The 21,905-nt window shown below is 34.2% G+C and overlaps 3 protein-coding genes across 10 annotated transcripts; 2 read left to right on the plus strand and 1 right to left on the minus strand.

The window, feature by feature from the left end:
* Positions 1-1,445: 1,445 nt before the first annotated feature.
* LOC124307773 (pecanex-like protein 1) lies at positions 1,446-14,994 on the plus strand. Of its 2 annotated transcripts, XM_046769828.1 has the most exons (16): positions 1,446-1,941; positions 3,291-3,537; positions 3,624-3,899; positions 4,038-4,390; positions 4,582-4,725; positions 5,014-5,261; positions 5,458-5,717; positions 6,135-6,203; positions 6,932-10,146; positions 10,252-10,713; positions 10,823-10,967; positions 11,231-11,489; positions 11,561-11,914; positions 11,977-12,089; positions 12,204-12,478; positions 12,913-14,994. In XM_046769828.1, exons 1-16 carry the CDS (start codon positions 1,789-1,791, stop codon positions 13,192-13,194), a joined length of 6,855 nt encoding a protein of 2,284 aa, XP_046625784.1. In that variant the 5' UTR covers positions 1,446-1,788; the 3' UTR covers positions 13,195-14,994. The 2 variants fall into 2 exon arrangements, with proteins under 2 accessions (XP_046625784.1, XP_046625785.1); XM_046769829.1 differs by lacking the exon at positions 6,135-6,203 and having other exon boundaries at positions 1,447-1,941.
* On the minus strand, positions 14,636-17,479 carry LOC124307823 (thioredoxin, mitochondrial). Of its 4 annotated transcripts, none has more exons than XM_046769932.1 (3): positions 17,400-17,479; positions 16,769-16,981; positions 14,636-16,611 (listed from the first exon to the last, which is right to left on the minus strand). In XM_046769932.1, the coding sequence occupies exon 3, from the start codon at positions 16,145-16,147 to the stop codon at positions 15,725-15,727; it is 423 nt and encodes a 140-aa protein (XP_046625888.1). In that variant the 5' UTR covers positions 16,148-16,611; positions 16,769-16,981; positions 17,400-17,479; the 3' UTR covers positions 14,636-15,724. The 4 variants fall into 4 exon arrangements, with proteins under 4 accessions (XP_046625888.1, XP_046625886.1, XP_046625885.1 ...); XM_046769930.1 differs by lacking the exon at positions 17,400-17,479 and adding an exon at positions 17,239-17,378 and having other exon boundaries at positions 14,636-16,571; XM_046769929.1 differs by lacking the exon at positions 17,400-17,479 and adding an exon at positions 17,239-17,378.
* LOC124307802 (mitochondrial import inner membrane translocase subunit TIM44) lies at positions 17,398-21,826 on the plus strand. 4 transcript variants are annotated; one of them, XM_046769893.1, is made up of 9 exons: positions 17,417-17,532; positions 17,729-17,885; positions 17,953-18,105; positions 18,499-18,744; positions 19,275-19,479; positions 19,557-19,705; positions 20,018-20,206; positions 20,582-20,756; positions 20,831-21,826. In XM_046769893.1, exons 3-9 carry the CDS (start codon positions 18,064-18,066, stop codon positions 21,076-21,078), a joined length of 1,254 nt encoding a protein of 417 aa, XP_046625849.1. In that variant the 5' UTR covers positions 17,417-17,532; positions 17,729-17,885; positions 17,953-18,063; the 3' UTR covers positions 21,079-21,826. The 4 variants fall into 4 exon arrangements, with proteins under 4 accessions (XP_046625848.1, XP_046625849.1, XP_046625847.1 ...); XM_046769892.1 differs by lacking the exon at positions 17,729-17,885 and having other exon boundaries at positions 17,398-17,532; XM_046769891.1 differs by lacking the exon at positions 17,729-17,885 and having other exon boundaries at positions 17,473-17,561.
* Positions 21,827-21,905: the final 79 nt, after the last annotated feature.

The following is a 21,905-nucleotide window of genomic DNA, read 5'->3' on the forward strand; positions in this document are numbered from 1 at the left end:
AAAATGTAAAAATATAATCAAGTTAATGTTATTTTCTGTAGACAGGTATATTTTAAAAACACATCATTTTGAACTAAGTAATGTCTTTTATTTTTCTCAAATGACAGATCATACATCCCATTACAAAATGCATGCATATGCAGCGCTCGTATGTTAAATATCCACCGATGTAATTTCAGCTCGAATGTATGAAATGTATAAATATGATATGGTTATTGTTAAAATAACGGAGCATATCTTAACTGATTAACATCAAGAACTTTGAATCACTCATATCCTCAACCTTTTACAATAGACAAACGTAAGTAATAAAATCATTTTATAGTTAAGAGAAGTATTCCTAAAGATTAAAAGTTATTTGAACATGTTTTTTTATTCACTGGTAGAATACATATTACTGAAATGCACTTTTAGTATAAAAAAATGTAGAAATTACATCTATTATCTGTTGAAATTGGAAATGATTCAACAAGCGCCTTATTATGAATTATGTAAAAATTGGCTCACAATTTAAACCATCAGAGATCATTTACTCTTGATGTGTTCATTCTAGGTATATTATAGTAAAGTAAAAAAAAAAAATTAAAATATACAATATCAACCTTCATAGTTTATTCAAATTCGTACTAAACGAACCTCATGCGGACTTTGAACTTACACAAAACTTGGAGTTATCAGAAAATCTTCGTTGATCGAGTTTCAAAATTTGAGGCTACCGGAATTATGAGATTATACAATATATTGTATGAGAAATTGATATACCATACATCGCAATTTCATAATAATGAGAGTGCATTGAAGTGAAATCGACTTGCATGCTATATTCCTCAGTACATACTAATACTGTGATCCAAGACATTGAGTCGCGAGATATCGGTCAAATAGTCTTCTTCAATTTAAATGCATTTCACAAGAATTTGTAATTCTACGTTTTTTCCGATTTAATACCATCACAGACCGAAGAACATAAGCTCCACTCTTTTATTTGCACTAAAAATGTATTTTTCCAAGTATTGTATGTATGTATGTACATTGTATCATAAATATCTAATTATAAAGAATTTTAAGTAGCAACTTGAATCTATTATAATTATTATACTAATAATAATACATGGCCATATCCTGTAGGTAACATGCATTATTAATAAACAATTTGAAATCATTTACAGAGATTGATGTTAATTGAACAGACGCCGCAAACACGATATTCCTATATTTTGTAAAATAATCAGTATGTAGATTTCGAAATATGTAATCAGTTTGGAAATACCGCGAAGTAGATAAGAACGTCCGTTTCATACTTCTACGTTCATCAACACATCCAGAAATGTCAGGATCAGGAATGTGTTCTAAAACTCGGTAGAGCCTCTACGGAGAGCCTGGTAAACGCAATTATGCAATCGCATAAGCACACAAAACCCCATTAGGGTATTCGTCTTTGAGAGCATCCAGTCAACGGTGTATACGTGCCACTGAAATATCTACGCGCTTGCCAGACTCTACCCTGGCATACTCATAGGGTCTACCTGGGCCAAGGATTTGAGTGGCTCATCTTACTAAATTAGCGTATTTCACGACAGTCATCGATAGTCCAAAATGGCGATGAGTCAGTTAGACGTAAGATTAGACTGTACTATAAAATAAACTTGTGGTAGGCGTAAGAGCGGGAGTAAAAATGTCATTTAGCACGTTACTGCAGTTCTGATTTTAGTGAATGTGAAAAATGCTAAGTGACACGTAGTTTATAAGGAAATGAGAAAATGGTGAAAAGGAATTGTTATTGCTGGGATGGGTTCACAAACGTTAGAAATCCTTCGACAGGGAGTCTGGGCGAGCCTGACAGGCGGTTGGTTCTATGACCCACATCTTGACGTATTTTCCAATACCTTCCACCTTTATATTTGGTTACTGCTTCTCTGCTTACCATTTACCATATATTTAGTAAGTTGGTGCAGTTATTTATCAATCAATTATCATAACAAAACATCTCGGAGAATCCGAACCTCCATCTACAACCTATATCAAAACAATAATATCAGATTATGCGTCAGCATGGAACTCAATCGTTTGAATCTATAGTAATCAGTTTACCATAAATATTTATGTGAACATTCGAAGATTGCAGATAGTAGTCGACGAGATGTTGAAACTATTTGATATCATAAGTAAACAAGCTTGTTTAATCAGTAAGGTTATGTTAGGTTAAACTATTCTAAGTGTCTAATCGCACTACACAGTGAACCTCCACGGGACACTCCAGACACGCCAAATGTTTGGTTGCTTCGAATTTTTGGCAAAAAATTGGAATGTCAGAACGGTTATTCAAGGCTAAAGTTGAGTGACACAGGTTAGGTTGAGTTTAGCCTTTGTTACACCTTTGCTAGAGTTTTGCTAAATAATCGTATTCTATCACTACCGAAAGCATAACACACACAAGAGGTATGAACTAATTGTAAGCTTCCGGTGTCTGTCACCCTCAGAGATTGTTTTTTTGAAAAATTCTATTCACATAAAAATTAGCGTGTATCGAAAACATGTGTGGACACTTCAATTTTTTCTGGAAAATTCTTTACTCACGAACATTTGGCATATTTATAATGTCCCATATAAGTTCATTCTATAATGAGAATAGACACGGTGAAACTATTACAGGTTTCTACTACTATGCCGCCCTTTATATTTATCATGAATCTTCAGAATGTCAATGAAAGTGGAAAAGTTAAACAACCAATAATTAAAAAATCAATTTTCCAAACTGGCATCATTATTTTCGTGCAAGCAAATTTCAACATCAAAGAATAAACTAGCCTGGCAAAATGAATCTCAGTTCTTACATTTCGGTTTCATTATATTCCTTTCCAACTTTTGGCAATTTAAAAGAACGAGTTATTTTTACTTCTTGATATATATCACTATGCCATGACCCATGTGATACTTAATAAATTTTTCTAGAGTCAATCTCCAATTTTTAAAATATATGAGGTATCGACCTAATAAATTACCACTTATCCATATCGAATTTCACATGGTGAAAATACGTATGCTTGCATTCTGTTACATACAGTTGAAACATGTTACGACATTTCTTTGGTTTTGTTTGTAGCTCAATTCATTTATTGAACAACTTTAAAGTAACAAATAATTGTGAATCTTATTTTCTAACACTATAATTTTCATGCAATCGCAACAGTTTGCCACGGCTAGTATAATTAAGTTTTAGTAGATTATTTACATTGTTCACATTATTATAGTGCATTATAAGTTTATGCAAATGTCTGGCAATTTTTCAGTATTTTCCACCAACGTTATATGTATGGCTGGCATATTCTTCATCTATAGTGGCTTTGTTTGGCACAATAAAATGTGTAAATCATGCACTACACTGTGTCTACGATACCACCGAATGCTTAGAAGAGCCAGGTCAAAGTGTGAGTCAAGTGAAGGCAGAGAGTGAAAAAAAACGAGTGCCAAGAAATAAACGTCGTGAAACACCTCAGGATCAAGTTGATTTGGGTATAGAGCTTCAGGTTTTGAATGGTAAAGACACACTACAATTGTGTGAATTTGGGTTGGTCTACTAACTTGGCAATCACTGAATTAACACTGAAAACTTACTTCAACAGGTAAAACTGATACCCCACCAGTCGAATGCTCGTCACGAAATTCTTACATTGAGCCAAATGCTCAAAATGCAGATGCTGATAGCATAACATCTGAATATAATCGAGATAAACCGAGTTCTACTATAGATCTGAAAGTTGAGATACATAGAAAGAATAGCTCAGAAAGCTCTGAAGAGGCTCAGCAGCTCGGTAAGGCCACTGTTACAAGTATCAATGTGCACAAGGCGGAACTATTTTCTACTCAAGATCATGATCGGCTCAGAAAAAGGTTCAATGGTAAGTGAATCAATAAAAATTTGATAATCGTGGCGAGTTGAAGCATGAGATGAATAACTTGTTCACGTTTTTGTATAAATAACGCAAAACAACTGGTGTGTCAATTACTTGTAATTTAGGCCATTCCTATACTTACAGATTGTCGACTGATGCGACAGAAGTGTGTTGTAATTGCAGAAGAAGATCAAACAGGATCCCGAATGCTTTCACGCTATTCTTCTAAAGACTCGCGCAGTCGTCACTCAAAGCAAGGAAGTTTGGGTAAAACTGGTTCTGAAAGCCAAATCAAGCAAACTAGTTCTCTTGAATTAGAGCAGCATGGGGATGACTTTCCCTATTGGAAATCAAATCAGAGCGTCCGGCGATTAGATTCCAACTCCATTCCATTGGAAACACACTTAAATGCTGATCATCCTCAGAGTTTAGAAATTATTTCTAAAAAAGAAGACAATGAAAAAAATAAGATTCCATCTCATCCGCAGTCGCTGGAGGTATATATGTGGTTATTTCAGAAGAGTTGAAGCTTCATATATATATTTGGATGTTTACTTATCAATGCAATTTTAAATCCTAAGTGGCATTTATAATTTAAAATTGGGTACTACTCTTCATCATCTCTTGAATGGTAGAATACTCTGAAATACTCTCTCATCAGTATGTAAATTTTTCTTAATGCACTCAGGTTATTCCTAAAAAGCCACATCAGCCTCTTATGCATCCACAAAGTTTGGAAGTTATTGGTGCAACCAGTAAAAATGCAAGTTCCAATGACGACAACAACCTTCCACTTCACCCACAGAGCCTTGAAACTATAAATACAAAAAAGGTTTGCATGTTACTCTTATTACATGTAAAAGCAAACGAGTATTATAATTCAGTCTGAAAATATGATTCTGCTATTACTTGTTAATGGAGCTAACCTGTTTTGAATGCTCATACATGCTGTTTAAAATAATGGCGAATTAGTAATCTTGAATCTTGTACAATCACTGAGAGGTATTTTTTATCGAATCACCTATTCGTGTATGGATTGTGAATGATATCCAAAAGCAATTTAAAGTTTGATATACACTGATAATCCTTGTAAAATTAAATCATGTGGAATTTTGGAAAGGTTTTACCACAAAACACGTTGAAAAGGAACCAACTGCAGCTGTTACCATACCTCAGTTATGGTTCAGAAATAGTCTACCCAATCGCGGAGCAAAGCGATGAACAATTCCCTATGGAAAGTTCAGGAGGTTTTAGCCGACGAGATTCATACAGTCCCCTACTTGTACGACAAATGAATGAAAATGGGGCCGGAGGAGTTAATAGGGATAGAAGTCTCAGCACCAGTGGATTTGAAGAACGATTCACAAGGTTCAAACGATTTGAATTCATATCCGTATTGTATTTCACGTCCTCTTTTTCGGTGTACAATAAAAATCGCAGTTTTCTTCTACAGACTCTTAATATTATTTAGTTTTCAAGAAAATCTGACTAGCAAAAAATTTACTTCGTCTTAATTGAACGAAATCTTTAATGTTTGTAACTCTTATTTAACGTTTCCAAATAGGTTCAATGGAGATACAGTAATTGATAACGACTCTGCGAACTCACGAGATGCTCTGCTGGACGATACTAAGACTAACGATAAACGTAGATTTAGTAACACCAGTCAGAGTAGCCATGAATTATCTGACGGTGAAAGACACAAAGAGAAACAGCAAGGAAAGTGCAAAAATGTTGAGGACCCCTTGTACTCCGCTAGTTCTGGTTTTGATTGGCTTTTCGAACATACCGACTCTGAAGTAGAACCATCACAGAGTCAAAGTGGTAAGTCTTTTTGGTAAATTCTACTCAGGTAAGATCTCTAAAACTGACAAGCTGAACTACCAAAAAATTAGAATCGGCCTCTTACTGCAGTTCATTGAACACTGTTCTGCTTTAATTACGCAAATTTGAGGTTTATTTTTAAATTTGGATGTGCCAATGTCATGACTTCTGAAAGTCGCAAAACGCATGTGCGGTTTATACTTAATGATTTGGAAACACATTAACTTCAATATTCAGAATGCAACTTTGAATTACAACTAAACAAAGGATAGTAATATTTGTGTCAACTATCTATGGTGTATATTAAAAAATTATAATGTTCTTGTCCGAAACTATAAAAACATCATTAGTACACGTCGTCAAGTCCTTTTATAATACTTTTAGTATTATATCACTTTTTCTAATATACGCTGCCAGCGTTTTGGATGTTTACTCGATCCGATGATACGGACACTTCAGAGAGCCTACAGACGGCTAGCACTGATTGTAAGTTTTAATTCGCGTTTCCGCAGTAGTACTTAGTAATTTTCATCCACTTTACATATGTAGTAGTATCTAGAGTATTATTTAGAAATAAGCCTTGAACAATACAGTTGCTCCAATGCGCCTACTTATTATGTAGTAGTAGCTGTGTTCTTTTCATTCAAATATTACTAATTAACCAAGATCTTTACACTTGTTTCGTACTGTAAAATAGCTGAAAATCTGTATCGCTCAAACAACCTGAAGTGAAACGAACACATCTAATATAGTACACACCTAAACAGTGGTGGTGCAAGTTTTACCTGAAGTACAAAATATCCGTTGCACATGTGATTCCTTTATTTCAAATTATGCTGGTAATTTCAATTGATAGTAGATTTTCAAACAAATGTCAATCTCGTAAAGTTCATTGCTTTTGGATGAATGTTTTCGTAGTGTTTTGCATAAGCATTTAATCAGTATAATATAGTAGAAATAATATCAGTGTGAAATAAGCATATGATGCCAAACCTTATTGTACCTGTATATTTGGAAACTGTTACGAATTGTACACACTTTTAGTTATATGAATCGGTATACTTACTGCTGCACCCATTTGAATTTAAGTTTTGAATCTAAAGTTTTAATTTTTAAGAATCTAGAATGAATTTACTAGATATTGGAAATGATAAATCTTTTCGGTTTCAAATTGAAATTGTGAGGATTTCTCTACTACAAAATACTTATTACAGATCTTCATGGAAAAGAGTTGGACTCCGGATCGTCTAGCACAACAACATTGAGTATCGAAAATGAGGTGAAAAAAAAATTACTATCCCAGGTTGAAGTGGACTGTAAGCGTCATCAAGGAGCCATTCCAAAACAATGTCGTGCAAAGATACCTGTGGAATCTAATGTCGAGCATTTACCAGATACAGCGCCTACTCTTATTAAACCTAAACGAACTCTAGAAGTTCGTAGGGAAAGGGAAAGAAAGTTTGAACAAACTAGTGGTTCTAATAACGAACTGAGTACTCTATTACCTACTCCAGCCCCACCATTACTGGCGGCTCTGCTTAGTACCGGTAGGGACTTACCTGGCCAATCTGGTACACTCTCGGATTTGAGATTGACTCGAAATACAGAATCCCGGAATTCGCGATCTAAACACAAACGCCTAAAACGATCAAACAGAACGCATAGAGGCCCCAGAAGTAACTTACGTGAAGACAATTCAGTGCCCTTAACTGCCTTGGCCAGTGTGATTTCAAATAATAATTGTCACTTGGCCACGAGCCACAATGACACCACCGAAGGTGCTGTGCATTGTTTTCGTGATGAGAATGGCCGCTGGTTAACGTATACGTTTGACGAAAAAGGAACGGGGATAGCAAATACTTCTCAAATTGCATCAAGTGGGAATGGCAAATTATTAAATACTTTATTGCGTCAACAAGTATATCAAAGCTTACATTGTGACGAAACTTGGGATCTAACTAATTCGTTAGCCAAGAGTTACAGCACCTTATCCCTAAACTCAGCCGCGCTCACAGTGATAATTGATACCCCACCAGTGTTATCAAGTCCTGTGACAAACCAAACAAAGACACAGAATGTAGTGCCCTCTAATTTAGTTTCGTCAAGTGCAGCAGGATCCAGTCAATATGTACTGGATAGTTCTGAAAGAGATCCATTTCGGCATGTACCATTGGAAGACCGAAATCGAAGACTAAATCTGCGTAACAATTTGAATCTATTTCCTGCTGAAAATGGAACTTCCATACCAGGTTTATCACTACTACCTGCGCATCAAGAAGCCGAAACAAATACGAGTTTATCATGGAATCGTTTTATTGATGGCTTGGATATACCCAATGATGCTAAAGCCAAACAATCAAAACATTATTATAAGTGGAAAATCGGAAAGCTACCTCATATCAAAGTCCATTTTGATCGTTTGGCTTTATTAGCTTTGTTGGACAGAAATTTAACAATATTCGAAACTGTGGTGTCTACAATTTTGGCAGTAGCTGTTGCTAGTTTAGGAATTTTACTTTTGCAACGCGAATATTATCGTGACATTTTTGCATTTATATTTTGTATTGTTATCGCCAGTTGTCAGTATTCGTTATTAAAATCAGTTCAACCCGACGCTGCCTCGCCAACACATGGATTTAATCGTATTGTTGCATTTTCAAGGCCTGTATATTTCATCATTTGTACAGGATTAGTTCTAATACTCAACGAATCTCTTGACAATTTTCAAAGTTCCGATTTTCGTGTTTATGGAATACTCGTTTCTGATCGGGCAGTTGTTGTACAAATAAGAAACGTCTTGCTTATTTTCCTTTTGTGCTTTCCCATTGTATTTTCATTGGGACTTTTTCCACAAATAAACACATTCCTAATGTATCTTTGCGAGCATGCTGATATCCATATTTTCGGCGGGAATGCAACGACTGGCCTCATTTCTTCTGTTTATTGCCTTTGTCGCAGTGTACTGACAGTTCTTATCCTATATGGTTTCGCTTATGGTGCTTTAACTGAGTCTAAATCATCTCAGCACATTTTGTTTTCCATATTTATTGGTTTACTTGTAGCTGCTTCGTATCACTTGAGCAGATCTTCTTCAGATCCTAGTGTAGTTTGGGATATAGTTAAGCGAAATTTATGGCCTCCGGAATTATATCTGGAAGAAAGAGAAGTGAAGATTATAGAAAATACATCTCACAAAGATGATCTAACTTCTAAATACAGAGACGTTAAAATTCGATCTCTGGGAACAAAAAAAGACGTTAAAATAAAAGTTAGCGAACAAATTTCAGATTCAGAACTGATCGATCCTCTACCTGAAAAACTACGTTCGACTGTAAATATCAGACTCAAGAACGATTTAATAGTATGTACTGTATTAGGAATTCTATCATTTGCAATTCATTGCTCAACGGTGTTCACCGCATTGCAACCAGAATTAAATCCGGTTCTATGGAGAATCGCAAGTTGTTTGGGATTCTTGCTTCACTATATTATGCCACAACTCAGGAAACAGTTGCCATGGCTGTGCTTAGCAAAGCCTGTATTGAGGAGTCACGAACATACTCAGTTTGAAGTGAAAGAACCTGCTAAAATAATGTGGTTTGAAAAGGCTTCCGTCTGTCTTTGTTTTGTCGAGAGAAATATTTTATATCCAGTTCTATTTTTAGGTGCTTTGACAGAATGTTCCCCAGATATTGTAAAAAAATTTGGAGAAGGTATAGGTTCTCTTATTGTCGTTATTTGCGGAATGAAAGCACTGCGTTCAGCATATTCCGATCCTTCCACACGCTATCTTATCCTCGTCTTTACTGTTTTACTTTTTAAATTTGATTTTCGAGATATTGGAGAAACATTTTTAGTCGACTATTTCGTAATGGGAATTGTATTCTCCAAAGTTTATGAGCTTTTGTTAAAAATACGATTTGTTGTCACTTATATAGCACCATGGCAGATAACGTGGGGCAGCGCATTTCATGCATTTGCACAGCCTTTTTCTGTCCCACATTCTGCAATGTTATTTTTACAAGCTGGAATATCTGCCATTTTAAGTACTCCATTGAATCCTCTGCTGGGTAGTGCTATATTCATTTCTTCCTATGTACGACCGGTGAAATTCTGGGAACGAGACTACAAAACGAGAAGAGTTGATCATTCAAACACTAGAATGTCGTCCCACTTGGAGCGCAATTTGGGTGCCGATGACAATAACTTGAATTCCATATTCTACGAACAACTTACAAGATCGCTCCAGCACAGTCTATACGGAGATTTGGCACTTGGACGTTGGGGTGGAGTTACTCAAGGCGACTGTTTTTTACTTGCATCTGACTACCTGAACTGTTTAGTTCACATTGTGCAATTAGGAAATGGCTTAGTCACATTTCAATTGAGAGGGCTTGAGTTCCGAGGAACCTATTGTCAACAAAGAGAGGTAAACATTCATTTTTTTTCCCTCATATTTGCTTTATAAAACATATTATCTTCAACTGACCAGGTTCATTTCACTATAGCATTTATGCATATTGGTTATTGATAGGTTGAGGCCATATCAGAGGGCATTGAGGCCAATAACAACTGTTGCTGCTGTGAGATGGGCCATTTTTCCAATGTGTTGAGCGTAAACGCCGCGTTTAGTCAGCGCTGGCTTGCTTGGGAAGTAGCTAGTAGCAAGTATGTCCTGGAGGGTTATTCAATCTCTGATAATTCTGCAGTCTCTATGCTACAAGTATTTGACTTCCGGAAAGTTCTCGTCACGTATTACGTCAAGAGTATTATTTTCTACGCAATTAAATCTAGTAAGCTAATGCAGTGGCTTGAAAATCCTGATATCATTGAGGCGTTGAAACCGACATTGGAAAAGAACTTTGTAGACCTTGATCCTGTTTTCAACATGAATATTGACGAAGATTTCGATTTTCGTGCAAGCGGCATCACCAGAAGTAGTTTTTGCAATGTTTTTTTGGACTGGATACAATTCTGCACTGCGAAACGTGACAAGGTATGGCTGCAACTCGCACTTTAAATCCTATGTCAAGCATAATAGTACTCAATACCAAAGATCTGTGTCAATATAGTTTAACTCATATCTGTGTTATTTCGTTTTCTAGTTATTGGAGAGATCGAGAGATTCATGTCTAGTATCGCTGTGTTTTGCATTAAGTCTCTTAGGGCGCCGTGCATTAGGTGCAGCATCTCACAACACTGTGTCTAGTGTTGAATTTTTCCTGTACGGATTACATGCTCTATTCAAAGGTAAATACTGAGTTCTTGTTAAAATAGTAAAATTGAAAGTAATGATAGGAATAAAATAATCACATTAGTATGACGACGTCACATAGATTAACATAATACAAAATAAAACTCTTGTCTCCAAATGTAAAAGCAGGCTGTTCTTTCTTTCCGAAAATGCCTGTTTTCAATAAATTACACTTGAATTATTGTCGCATTTATCTGCAAATATTATACTTCAAAGAGTTCACGTAGAAATATTTGCCTGATGGTCACTTGTGTTGTAGGAGATTTTCGTATAACGTCAGCACGTGACGAATGGGTACTTAGAGATGTAGAGCTGTTGCGTGGAGTAGTAGCAAAAGGAGTTAGAATGGCTCTAAAGTTACATCAAGATCACTTTATGAGCTCTGAAGAGTACGAGGAGACAGCAGCCTTGTATGATGCAATTGAGGGTCACGATCGAGGACTTGTGATTAGCCACGAAGCAGATCCACTGTGGAGAAATGCAGTACTGGGTGGAGCACCAAGTCTTCTCGCTCTTAGGTACATTACAATTGTTTAGGCATAATTCATGATCAATTATAGTTCTAATGAAGTTAAAACAACATTTACAGGCATGTGCTAGATGACGGAATAGATGAATATAAAGTGATAATGCTGAATAAACGTTATCTCAGTTTTCGAGTAATCAAAATGAATCGTGAATGCGTCCGTGGACTCTGGGCTGGTCAACAGCAGGAACTTGTATACTTGCGCAATCGAAATCCTGAACGTGGTTCGATACAAAATGCCAAGCAAGCTTTACGTAACATAATTAATAGTTCTTGCGATCAGCCAATTGGTTATCCAATTTATGTGTCACCACTGATGACTAGTTATGCTGAAACAAATGAGCAACTGTGTTCGATAATAGGAGGGCCGTTGAGTTTAGGCTCGATTAAAAACAACGTACTCAAATTGTGGCGAAGGTACGACATTCAAAGTTATAATACAACAAACAATTTTAATCATTAACTCTACATTGCTCTAGGGTGAGACGGCGATGCGGGCAGGGTTGTTCGTCTGGCGGTACTGGTTCACAGGATGACGGTGGATTTGGTACTGAAGGAGTTCACGCTATGACCACATATAATATACATTCCGGTAAGTGTTTCAAACATACACTGCGTTCATGAAGTCTTCAATATAATAAGCCTGATTCACATTCGATTAACAATTTAATCGATCAATTAATTTTCTTTCCGGTATGATTATTAGGTTACAATCAATCTGGTCACAATACATCGGGTTCACAATCCATGGATTCAAGTTGTCAAATTGGAGGCTCCGCAGGGCGAGGTTCACTTGGTCGAGCAAATACAGGCTCTCTCGGAGGCAACCGTGGTTCCTTAGCATCAGTTGGAAAGCCCACAAGTGCAACATTGGCTAGTTTGGCCGGATTGCTGAGCAGTGGAGATATAAAAGCTGAATCTAAAAGCGAAACTAGTTTCACAAATAAACAAGAAAAAGACGAAGTCTTCCAAAGGGTTCGAGTATGTATTATTAAATTAGTTACATGACGTAAAACTAATGGTCGTCCATAATGTAGATTAAAAGGAATTCCGAGAATTTAGAATAAAATTCTTACGAAACAGCTAAAAAGTCATATACACCCAAACAGTTATTTGCACGTGTCTTAATTCTAAAGAGTTTATTTACAAACCTGGAAATCAGTATTGTTGAAATCCCTTAATTTCTGGTTGATTTTTTTAAAATTCAATATAGAATTTACAAATTGAGATATCTGTGTTGCAAAGTTCAAAGAAATTGGTGTATTTTTTGATTTATTAAACAGATAGGTAGACGAACAATATACAACATTTTTACGTGTCCTAATCCAGTCTTTTTACCATCCTGAAATGTTGCAAAATTCCTCTTTGGATACCACGTATCAATCGATAATAACCACACGCTGAAATGTATATAGATCGTGGATCCAAACCAAGTGTATGATGCAATAAATTTGGGAAGAAGGATTGATGTTACATGGCCAGATGAACGAATGAGACAGCAAGGCGGTCGTTCTGGATGGCAGCACTGGGTTCCTGAGAAAGGCATGGAAGGTTGTATAGTACATCGTTGGTCACCAAATCACCGTGACCCCAATAGACGATCACACGTTGATAAAGTTATATTACTTGTCAAAATTGATGAGAAATATGTCCCTGTGGCAGAACAGGGTGTACAAGACTTGGGTGCCGAAGTGTAACTAGAATTTTTAAGGTTTTCGGTAACTCTTGATAACCTACAAGGAATTATTGTAAAGTTTCCTATAACAATAATCTATAAACTTGTCACATTCATTGCCATTGCCTAATAAGTTTTGCAAGACTTGTGTGCAAATGATTAGCTATGTTACTTAGAGTAAGATTTATTGAACTAGAGCAAGTTTGAGAGATTAAATAGAGTTGATATATTTCTTGTTTAATATTATTCAGTCATTCAAAAACTCCGTCTTAGCTCTGATTTTGTAATCAAAATTATATCATTTCATATTTCTTTAATTATCGTTGTCGTTTCATTGCCCATGAGTGCGTTTTTCCTGTAAAACTGTAATTGTATAATTTATATTCAATCGTTTTCGTAAGACAGTCTTACGTTTTTAGCTTCGCGGAGTTGCTATTCATTACATTGCACTATCGATTGAATACTTTCATGAATAATTTCGTTAGTATTCATACGTAAGTACTTCTTTACAACATTTACTTGAAGATCAATATAAAATTCTTAAGTTATCAATAATTTAAAGTAGTTGCATTTTGTCTTTTGTTTAATTATTATGAATGATGTTAACTTTACTGTTTGAATTTTTGGAATGAACAACCCATCACTTGCTTTGATTTGTCAAAAAATAACACGTTTTAAATAGATGGAATTCCAAATAATCGAGTAATTAGAAACTTTCAATTTTAAGCAAACATTTTCAAACCAATATTAAATGAATAATAAATTTTTTTAAATTAACACTTTTACATTGTATGATATGAATGATGCCTCTTAAATTCAGAACTTATCCAATATCGCAGATGTAATTTGAAACTGAAAAATGAAATATTTTATTCAATTATTAATCTTTTAAAGAAACTAAATAGTTGGTAAAATACCAATTCTTTTCGCCCTTTTATCAAAGCATATTTCTTTTATATTTCTCTTCACCAGATTAAAAACAACACAGTGTCTCACTTTGATATACTGTCACATATTTTTTCTTTCGATTTTTAACATCTTTAAAAGTTGATGAAATATCGTTCGTAGAAAGTCTATCACTAGGCAATAATTGAGAACTTTCATTTTCAAATAATTACTACTTTGAAATTAGAGCTTGTGATCTGTGAATAAACCGAAGTAAATTAATATAGTATGAAATAAGAAAATTTGTTACGTTTTCTAGTTTTGTTGTTTGATTTGGTATTTGAGCCCTTTCATTTCAGTGTTGTTCTATATGAATACTGCTCATATAAATCATAAAAGTGTAAAACGTATACCAAATTATTGTACCATATTTATAATATAGTTAGTTATTCTAATTAACTTTCTCATATATGAGAGAAATGGGTATTGCTTGTAGTCGGAATAAAAGCTAGATACAATGTTAGGTTTAATTTTAAATTTTTATTAAATTATTATCACTATTATTATTTTGAATTGACTTTTATATAAGAGCAATGATGACTTATTCTTTTCAAACTTATATGTCAGACTAATCGCGGGCAACAGACTATTGGTTTTATTCTGTACAACAAGCGATTAAATCCATTTCAAAATTCTGCATCAAATCTGTCATGTTTTTCTACATTTTGTTACCTTTTTGTTTAAGTGATAAATAATAATTGGAAGATAATTAATGTAAATAGCTAAAATTGTGTGATTGTCTCTTTTTGTGGACATATTTTTATTAAAAGTTTACAAAATATTCAAAAGAGATGTGATGTATAATATAATGCAAATACTTTGTGTTTCAGTAGAACCTTCTCCAAATTGTTAATAAATTGTTTACGCTGATATGAAATCGACGCATTGAATTATTCTCATCTAATGCACACTCGTAGTACATTTTAATAACGCTCGAACGAAAAATCTAATTCCCAAGAGAACGAGAAAGGTAAATAGAGTAAGTTTTTGGACAGAACAAAACGTAATTGATATTTAACACACATTTATATTTATTAATCATTCAGTTTTTACAAAAATTTATTTGAAGTTATGTTCTGAAAATAGGAACATACGTATACATATATAATGTATATATATGTATAAGATTTATGTGCAAATGATTACATTCTAGATAGTCAAGTCCAAATGTAAAATCGCCAGCATATATGAAGCTTTTGGAAAGCTAATTCAAATTATCAGTTTAATTCAACTAGTTTTACAAACCACATTATTCCATCTATTTCAGAAAATTGCATGCTAATTGAAAATTCATTAGAAAGAAGAGTTTGTATTAAGTACATCCATATCCTAATCTATGAAAAGCAGAGTACAAATACAGAGTACAAGTTATTACTGCAGGACTCAAGATTTAAAAGTCGATTTTAAGATGAATAACCAATTCCTCAACTCTTTCAGCATTCCTAATTTGCGGTGGAATGTAATTCTCGCAGATGGTATAAATTTAAAACTTGCAAAAAAAATGCTGTGCAAAGGACACGTTCACATATTAGGTCAAGTTTATCGCACCATAAAAATAGTATATTTACGAAGTACTAGATAAAGGTAATAAAAGAAAGAATTGGTCATTAATTACTCTTATTAGGTGGGGCAATCTCAGCGCCAGTCTTCAGTTTTTGAATTAAATTTTCTATAGAATCTGCCTCCATGAGGCCAATAAATTTATGCACAACTAAGCCATTTGATACGGCAATTACTGCAGGTACAGCTTTTACTTCAAAAGTATGAACTAGCTCAGGGTTTGACTCTACGTCTACGACAGCTAGATTTAAATCCTCCATTGGTCCTACTAGCTGTTCTAGTTTTGGAGTTAAAATTTTACATGGGTCGCACCACTCTGCGTGGAAATTAACTATCACAGGGACTGTACTGTTCATTACCTTTTCTATAAACTCTCTGTTGTCCTTAATCTCAAATTTCTTATTGCTACGGCTCAATAAGGAGATCCCACGCGTCGACAGCTGCATAGTGTGTTTCAAACAACGCAACATTTTGTCTCTGCTTTATATCTAATTAAATACAATAGTATAACTGTACGTATATATTACTTTAAATTATCTGCATTTATATAACTTATGTGAAAAATTGTTTGAAATAATATTTCAATATAATTATTTATACAGATATATTTAATTATGTAACTAGTGTTGAGATTAGTTATATTTCGAATAGGTAATATATATTATCTCAACAATGAAGAAGCACGTAAGAATTTTATGTGTAAGGATATGGTTTCTGAAGAACTCAATCAACAACCATTGCAAGTTAAAAATATTTAATTCGTAGCTTTCTTATCCGGGAAAACTGTACTTTCTTAAATAACCCAGCTCTTTATTCGTACAGCTTTTACTGGTGTGATGACTTCAAATTTGACGTAAGCGAAGAATGCCACCAAAGATGAACCAGCCAATAAAACTAGGAGTAACGTGCGCCAAATGAATAACTGATCATATGACTGTAAATTGAAAAATATTTTGTTACCTTTTTTTAATATGATACCATGTGTTTTTATTTCTCAGCACAAAAGAAAGGCAATGTGTGTAGAGTAAAGTATCCAATAGGTAACGAAACTTGATACAAAACATCGATTGTAACAAATGAAAAAGAATTACCTTTGCTATCGTCTCGTTACTGACGTCAGAGTTTTCTGAAGCTCTTGGAATACTGAGCAGTGCAATCGTAATTAGTCCCGTAACACTTAGTGCTGTCAGACCAAATTTTTTTTGAGTCCGCAAGGATATCAGACAGATCAAGCCTGCTGTTAACCAGAGAGTGAGTATAATAAATGTGCCAAACCCAACTCCCAAAATCAGAGTTGTCATTCCCTGAAAATTTATTCAATTAAAATGCTTTGCAGAATAGTTATGTATGGTTGTTTCTTATTGTGTGCTCTTGAAAATAGAATTTCTTTAAAATGATTCGCAAATTGCTAGCAAACTTATAGAAATTTATCGCTTTTTACTTTATAATCGATAATCACTCCGTGCGTAATTCTCATATATGTCTGTCTGTATCTACTATTCCCAAGTCGATCGTTGTATAATCTGTCGGAATTTTACTAATGCACACGTATTTTACTTACCTATTGATAACGTTGTTGCATTATTTCGTAATTTTTCCGAAAATGAAATACAATACACACTTACTTTTTTATATATGACACAAATAATTTACGAAGAAAATGTAATATTTTACAACCGCATGTTTTAAAATATTCAATCATTTATCACTACGAAAACTAACCTATCCATCTTTTGCCTGAAATATTTTATCGGATTTTTTCCTTTGCTCTGCTGGTTGGAATTGCCGGCAGATGGCTGCTTTCTCGACATTCAACGTTTTCGTTCAATGGACTCAATAAAACGCTTGTAAAATGGTAAATATCACATGTTCATGAACTGCAAGGTACATTTTCAGTTGTGCAAAACCAAAAAACTGTTCATACGTATTATTGTCACGCCATCATTTGCTAATTACATGAAAGTCTGTAACGCAACCGGCAACTTTTACGGAAACAGTAAGGTTAGATTTCGTCAGACAAACTTTTCTGATTCCTAAAAGTTTAACCGTAGGTCCTATTTGTCGATATTGGAATTGACCACGCCATCCGGATAGTCTCAAAGAACATATTATCGTCCACCTTGCACCCAAATTTATCTAATTCATCCGTTATCAAATTGCGGGCGTTTAATTCCACTGCTGAAGTTTGACAATAAACACGTTTTGCAGGTATCTTTTTCATTCTCCATGTTAAAAATTTGGCAACCCGTTTTTAACCTTAACTTATTGATTCCAGAACTGTATCACTGGTAAATCAAATTTTATTGGAATTGTTCGTGCCGCACGATTCCCCTACAGATATTCAAATGGCTATAGAGATATATCTCAGATATGGAGCGTCAATCAAATGCTGCGTCAAATCGAGGAGAGTAGTTCAACAAGTATACACGTAAGTTAAATCACGCAACAAAGCAGAACTGATAGACTATTGATTAGTTTTACCATATGTTCTCATACAGTTAATGCGTGCTGTTGAATATGCCAAACTACTTTTAAATGGAATAATGCAGTTAAATTTAATATCTATAATTTTATAGAAGTATCAGTTTTTCACATTATTAGAGATAGCCGATATGCTTTGCTTTAAAAACCTAATTTTGATCTACGTTAGCACATACATTCTCTAATTTTAACTGCTAGTCTCCTGTAATATTTTTCATTTTGATTAATACCAATGTGTTTATTGTTGAATGATTTTATAGCAATTTAGTTTGAACAAAATATAATAATTGTTACATTTTACAGCTTATTTCACAGTGAATATTAATAGTTTTGATTTCAGATGCGATTGTATTCAAGTCCAGCACGCCGACCAAATTTCTTTTCACAATTTGTTGAGAATATTAGACAAGAAATGCAAAAAAATAAGGAGATGAAAGAATCACTGAAAAAATTTCGTGAAGAAGCTGAGAAGCTTGAGCAATCGGATGCCTTAAAATCTGCTAGACAAAAATTTCAGACCGTTGAATCTGAAGCTAATAAAAGTTCGGAAGTAATCAAGGAAAGGTTGGATCATCTCAAAGAAAAGGTGATAATTTGAAAGAGGTTCAGTTAGTTCTTTAGAATTTTCATTTTTCCTAGTAATATAAATCATATGTGGATATTTCTGAAGTTTAATGTGTACGTATTTTGCAGTTACCACTTGATTTGAGGGTAGACTTCTATGAAGTTGTTAACATTCTTTGATTTTATTTTTATTTCCATACCAAGGTTTCATACCAATTTATTTTATTCTAATCAATAATTCCTTGCATCCTAATTTTTGGATTATGGTATGAAATATGATAGTATAGAAGCCGTCATTGAAGAAGTTTTCTGAAACATTCATTGTGTGTACACTTTTATCCCAAAAGTTTAGAATTTTTTGGGGACGATGCACAACCACGATCAAAACATATAATGAATCTTTGACAGTATTTTCACAGGTGTGGAAAATCAAAGATGAAATAAAAAAATTGGCAAACTTGACAAAGTCTTCCCTTAAAAATTTACTATCAGTCATTTCAAATATCGTACTTGCTCAGTTGAAATAATTCGTTCAGTGCTTTATTTTTCCAGGTTCAAGGTGTCTTGGAGGAGGCCAGTAAATCGGAAATAGGTAAAAAGGCCGGTCAACTCGGTGAGGAAATAACCAAGTCAGCTAAAGATGCAGCTGAAACTATTTCTGAAAAAAGTCAAGCTATAGGAAAGACTGGGGCCTTTCAAACGATATCACAAACTGCTGAGGCTGTCCGGAAAGAGTTTGATCAGCAAGGAATACAAGGTTTTTAAATACATAAAGTTTATTGTCATAATTTTTTATGCCTTATTTACAGAAGTTTGTTATTATATTTTCAACAGCTCGCGTTTACGTTCCTCCAAAAAAATTACGGAAACGGAAAGAAGTACCCGACATAGTGGACGAAAAGCAAGTGGAAGCAAATGAGGAAGCTACTGGAGTCGAACTTCACAAAGATTCCAAATTTTATCAATCATGGCAAAATTTTAAGGTACAGTTCACGTATTTGTTTCTAAAGTAACAGTACAGTTTCGTACAATATGGTATGACATATTGAGTAGTTTCTTACTAAGTTCACCTATTGACGGAATCTACGATGATTTTAGAAGACATGTAGAATTTCATTATCTAAGCCTAATTTATCTTCATAACTGTCTGGTGTAGATTAATCAATACAGTCATTAAAGTATTTAGGTATGTAATTTAAAATACAATTTTTTTGAGAAATTTCAGAAGGTACCACATCCTTACAACATTCAAACAAAAATTGATTCAATCAATTTTGTTTCTCCCGCTTTTTCAGGACAACAATCCATATGTTAATAAAGTCTGGGACTGGAAAATGAAATATGAAGAATCCGATAATCCTATGATACGAGCTTCTAGGCTACTCACAGACAAAGTGACGGATATAATGGGAGGTCTATTTCAAAAAACGGAACTTTCAGAAACACTAACTGCAATTTGTAAATTAGATCCAAATTTTGACAAGGTATGGGTCTTTTTATTTTTCTCTTTTATTTAATTTCAAGCAATGGTTATATCCTTTGAGTATGTGGGATGTATTTATTTACTTGCAATCTAGAAATCTAGAATCTAATATTTATTGTATAATATTCCTTTAGCTTTATCCACTCATTGTTAACTTGGAATCGTCCTAAGTTTGCGACTTTAAAACGAGCTCAATTAACGTTTGTATTCCCAGAAAATCACTGAGATGGTTTCCAATGAGCATTATTCTGTATGTCTATGCAATATAAATTTCATATCCAAGAACTAATCTCCATTCAACACATAGTGGTCAAGAACTAAGTTAATGAATAAAAGTAACACTTACGGTAACTGATATTGACTGTGCTTCAATTAGGTCAAGTTTCTGAGAGATTGTGAAACAGATATAATTCCTAACATTCTTGAAGCGATGGTGAGAGGTGATTTGGATACGTTAAAGGACTGGTGTCACGAAGCACCATACAATCTTATATCACAGCCCTTAACACAGGCAAAAAAATTAGGATACTATTTAGACAGTAAAATTTTGGGTAGGTTACATACATACATATTGAATTAAATGCACAGATACAATTTTGTATAATACAATTTTATATAATTTCAGATATCGACAACGTAGATCTTGTGATGGGGAAAGTTATGGAGCAAGGTCCCGTACTAATAATAACTTTCCAATCACAGCAAATTATGTGTGTAAGGAACGCGAAAAATGAAGTAATTGAAGGTGATCCAGAAAAAGTGATGCGAGTGAATTACGTTTGGGTCTTATGTCGAGATCCTACTGAATTGAATCCAAGAGCAGCATGGCGACTCTTGGATCTGAGTGCCAATAGTGCGGAACAATTTTTGTAGTTTAGATTCTATTGAAGAAAATTCGTCAAGATTCCTTGGAAATTTCGTTATCAAGTAGACAATGATTTCATAGTTCACATTGCACTGGATCGACTTTATCGAAAAATGAAACAAAAAAATTAATACCGTAAGCTCCAATTTTATGGTACATTTTGCGAGATTTGGTCCTCTGTTACTTGCTAACAGTCTGCGACTATTCATTTTTATTTGAATCCAGAGCAACCTCATATCCTGTAATTATTCTATATCAAAGCCAGAATTTGTTGCGAATTTGACAAATTTCACTCTGTATGGATATGTTACATGATATCTCATTTTCATTTTATTCGTGAAACCCTGTTTCTGTAGTTTAAAATACAATTGAGCGTACTACATTTTATTATCACAGGCACATTCTCGTCTCAAAACCACGGTTATATCTCTGTAAATAATTGACTTGTTCGTTTAGAGAGTGTTATCTCTTGACAAGTCTTGTAAAATACAAATATAAAGAAATATCGTGTCATATTTATTGATTAATTACTTTGGTGTTGTACTTGTTACTGTAATGTAGGCCTACGATATTCAACTTAAAGAGATTACAAATTACCTGTCGAAAATCGGAATTCCGAATATTACTTTAAACAGATCTAGTACTTAATAAATGAGACCACCTGATTACATCCTTTTGGAACGTGTACTAAATTCTTCAATGTTAAATTTTGAAACTCTTTTACACATGTTATAAAAATAAAGCCGCAAACATAAATTCATAATTTATTACGTTCCTCTACGAATAATTTTGAGTCTTATGACTGAAAGATTTGAAGAGAGTTTTCTATTTCAAG

The sequence above is a fragment of the Neodiprion virginianus genome, chromosome 6 (assembly GCF_021901495.1).
Source record: "Neodiprion virginianus isolate iyNeoVirg1 chromosome 6, iyNeoVirg1.1, whole genome shotgun sequence".
Classification (NCBI taxonomy): Eukaryota; Metazoa; Arthropoda; class Insecta; order Hymenoptera; family Diprionidae; genus Neodiprion; species Neodiprion virginianus.

Bases quoted from the DNA above. Each gene is read 5' to 3' on its own strand.
- LOC124307802 (XM_046769891.1), top strand. The intron at 19,706-20,017 runs GTACAGTTCACG...CCGCTTTTTCAG, and splicing joins AATCATGGCAAAATTTTAAG to GACAACAATCCATATGTTAA. The intron at 20,757-20,830 runs GTAGGTTACATA...ATATAATTTCAG, and splicing joins TTTAGACAGTAAAATTTTGG to ATATCGACAACGTAGATCTT.
- LOC124307773 (XM_046769828.1), top strand. From the start codon at position 1,789: ATGGGTTCACAAACGTTAGAAATCCTTCGACAGGGAGTCTGGGCGAGC. The intron at 4,726-5,013 runs GTTTGCATGTTA...AATTTTGGAAAG, and splicing joins AAACTATAAATACAAAAAAG to GTTTTACCACAAAACACGTT. The intron at 10,968-11,230 runs GTAAATACTGAG...CTTGTGTTGTAG, and splicing joins ATTACATGCTCTATTCAAAG to GAGATTTTCGTATAACGTCA.
- LOC124307823 (XM_046769932.1), bottom strand. From the start codon at position 16,147: ATGTTGCGTTGTTTGAAACACACTATGCAGCTGTCGACGCGTGGGATC.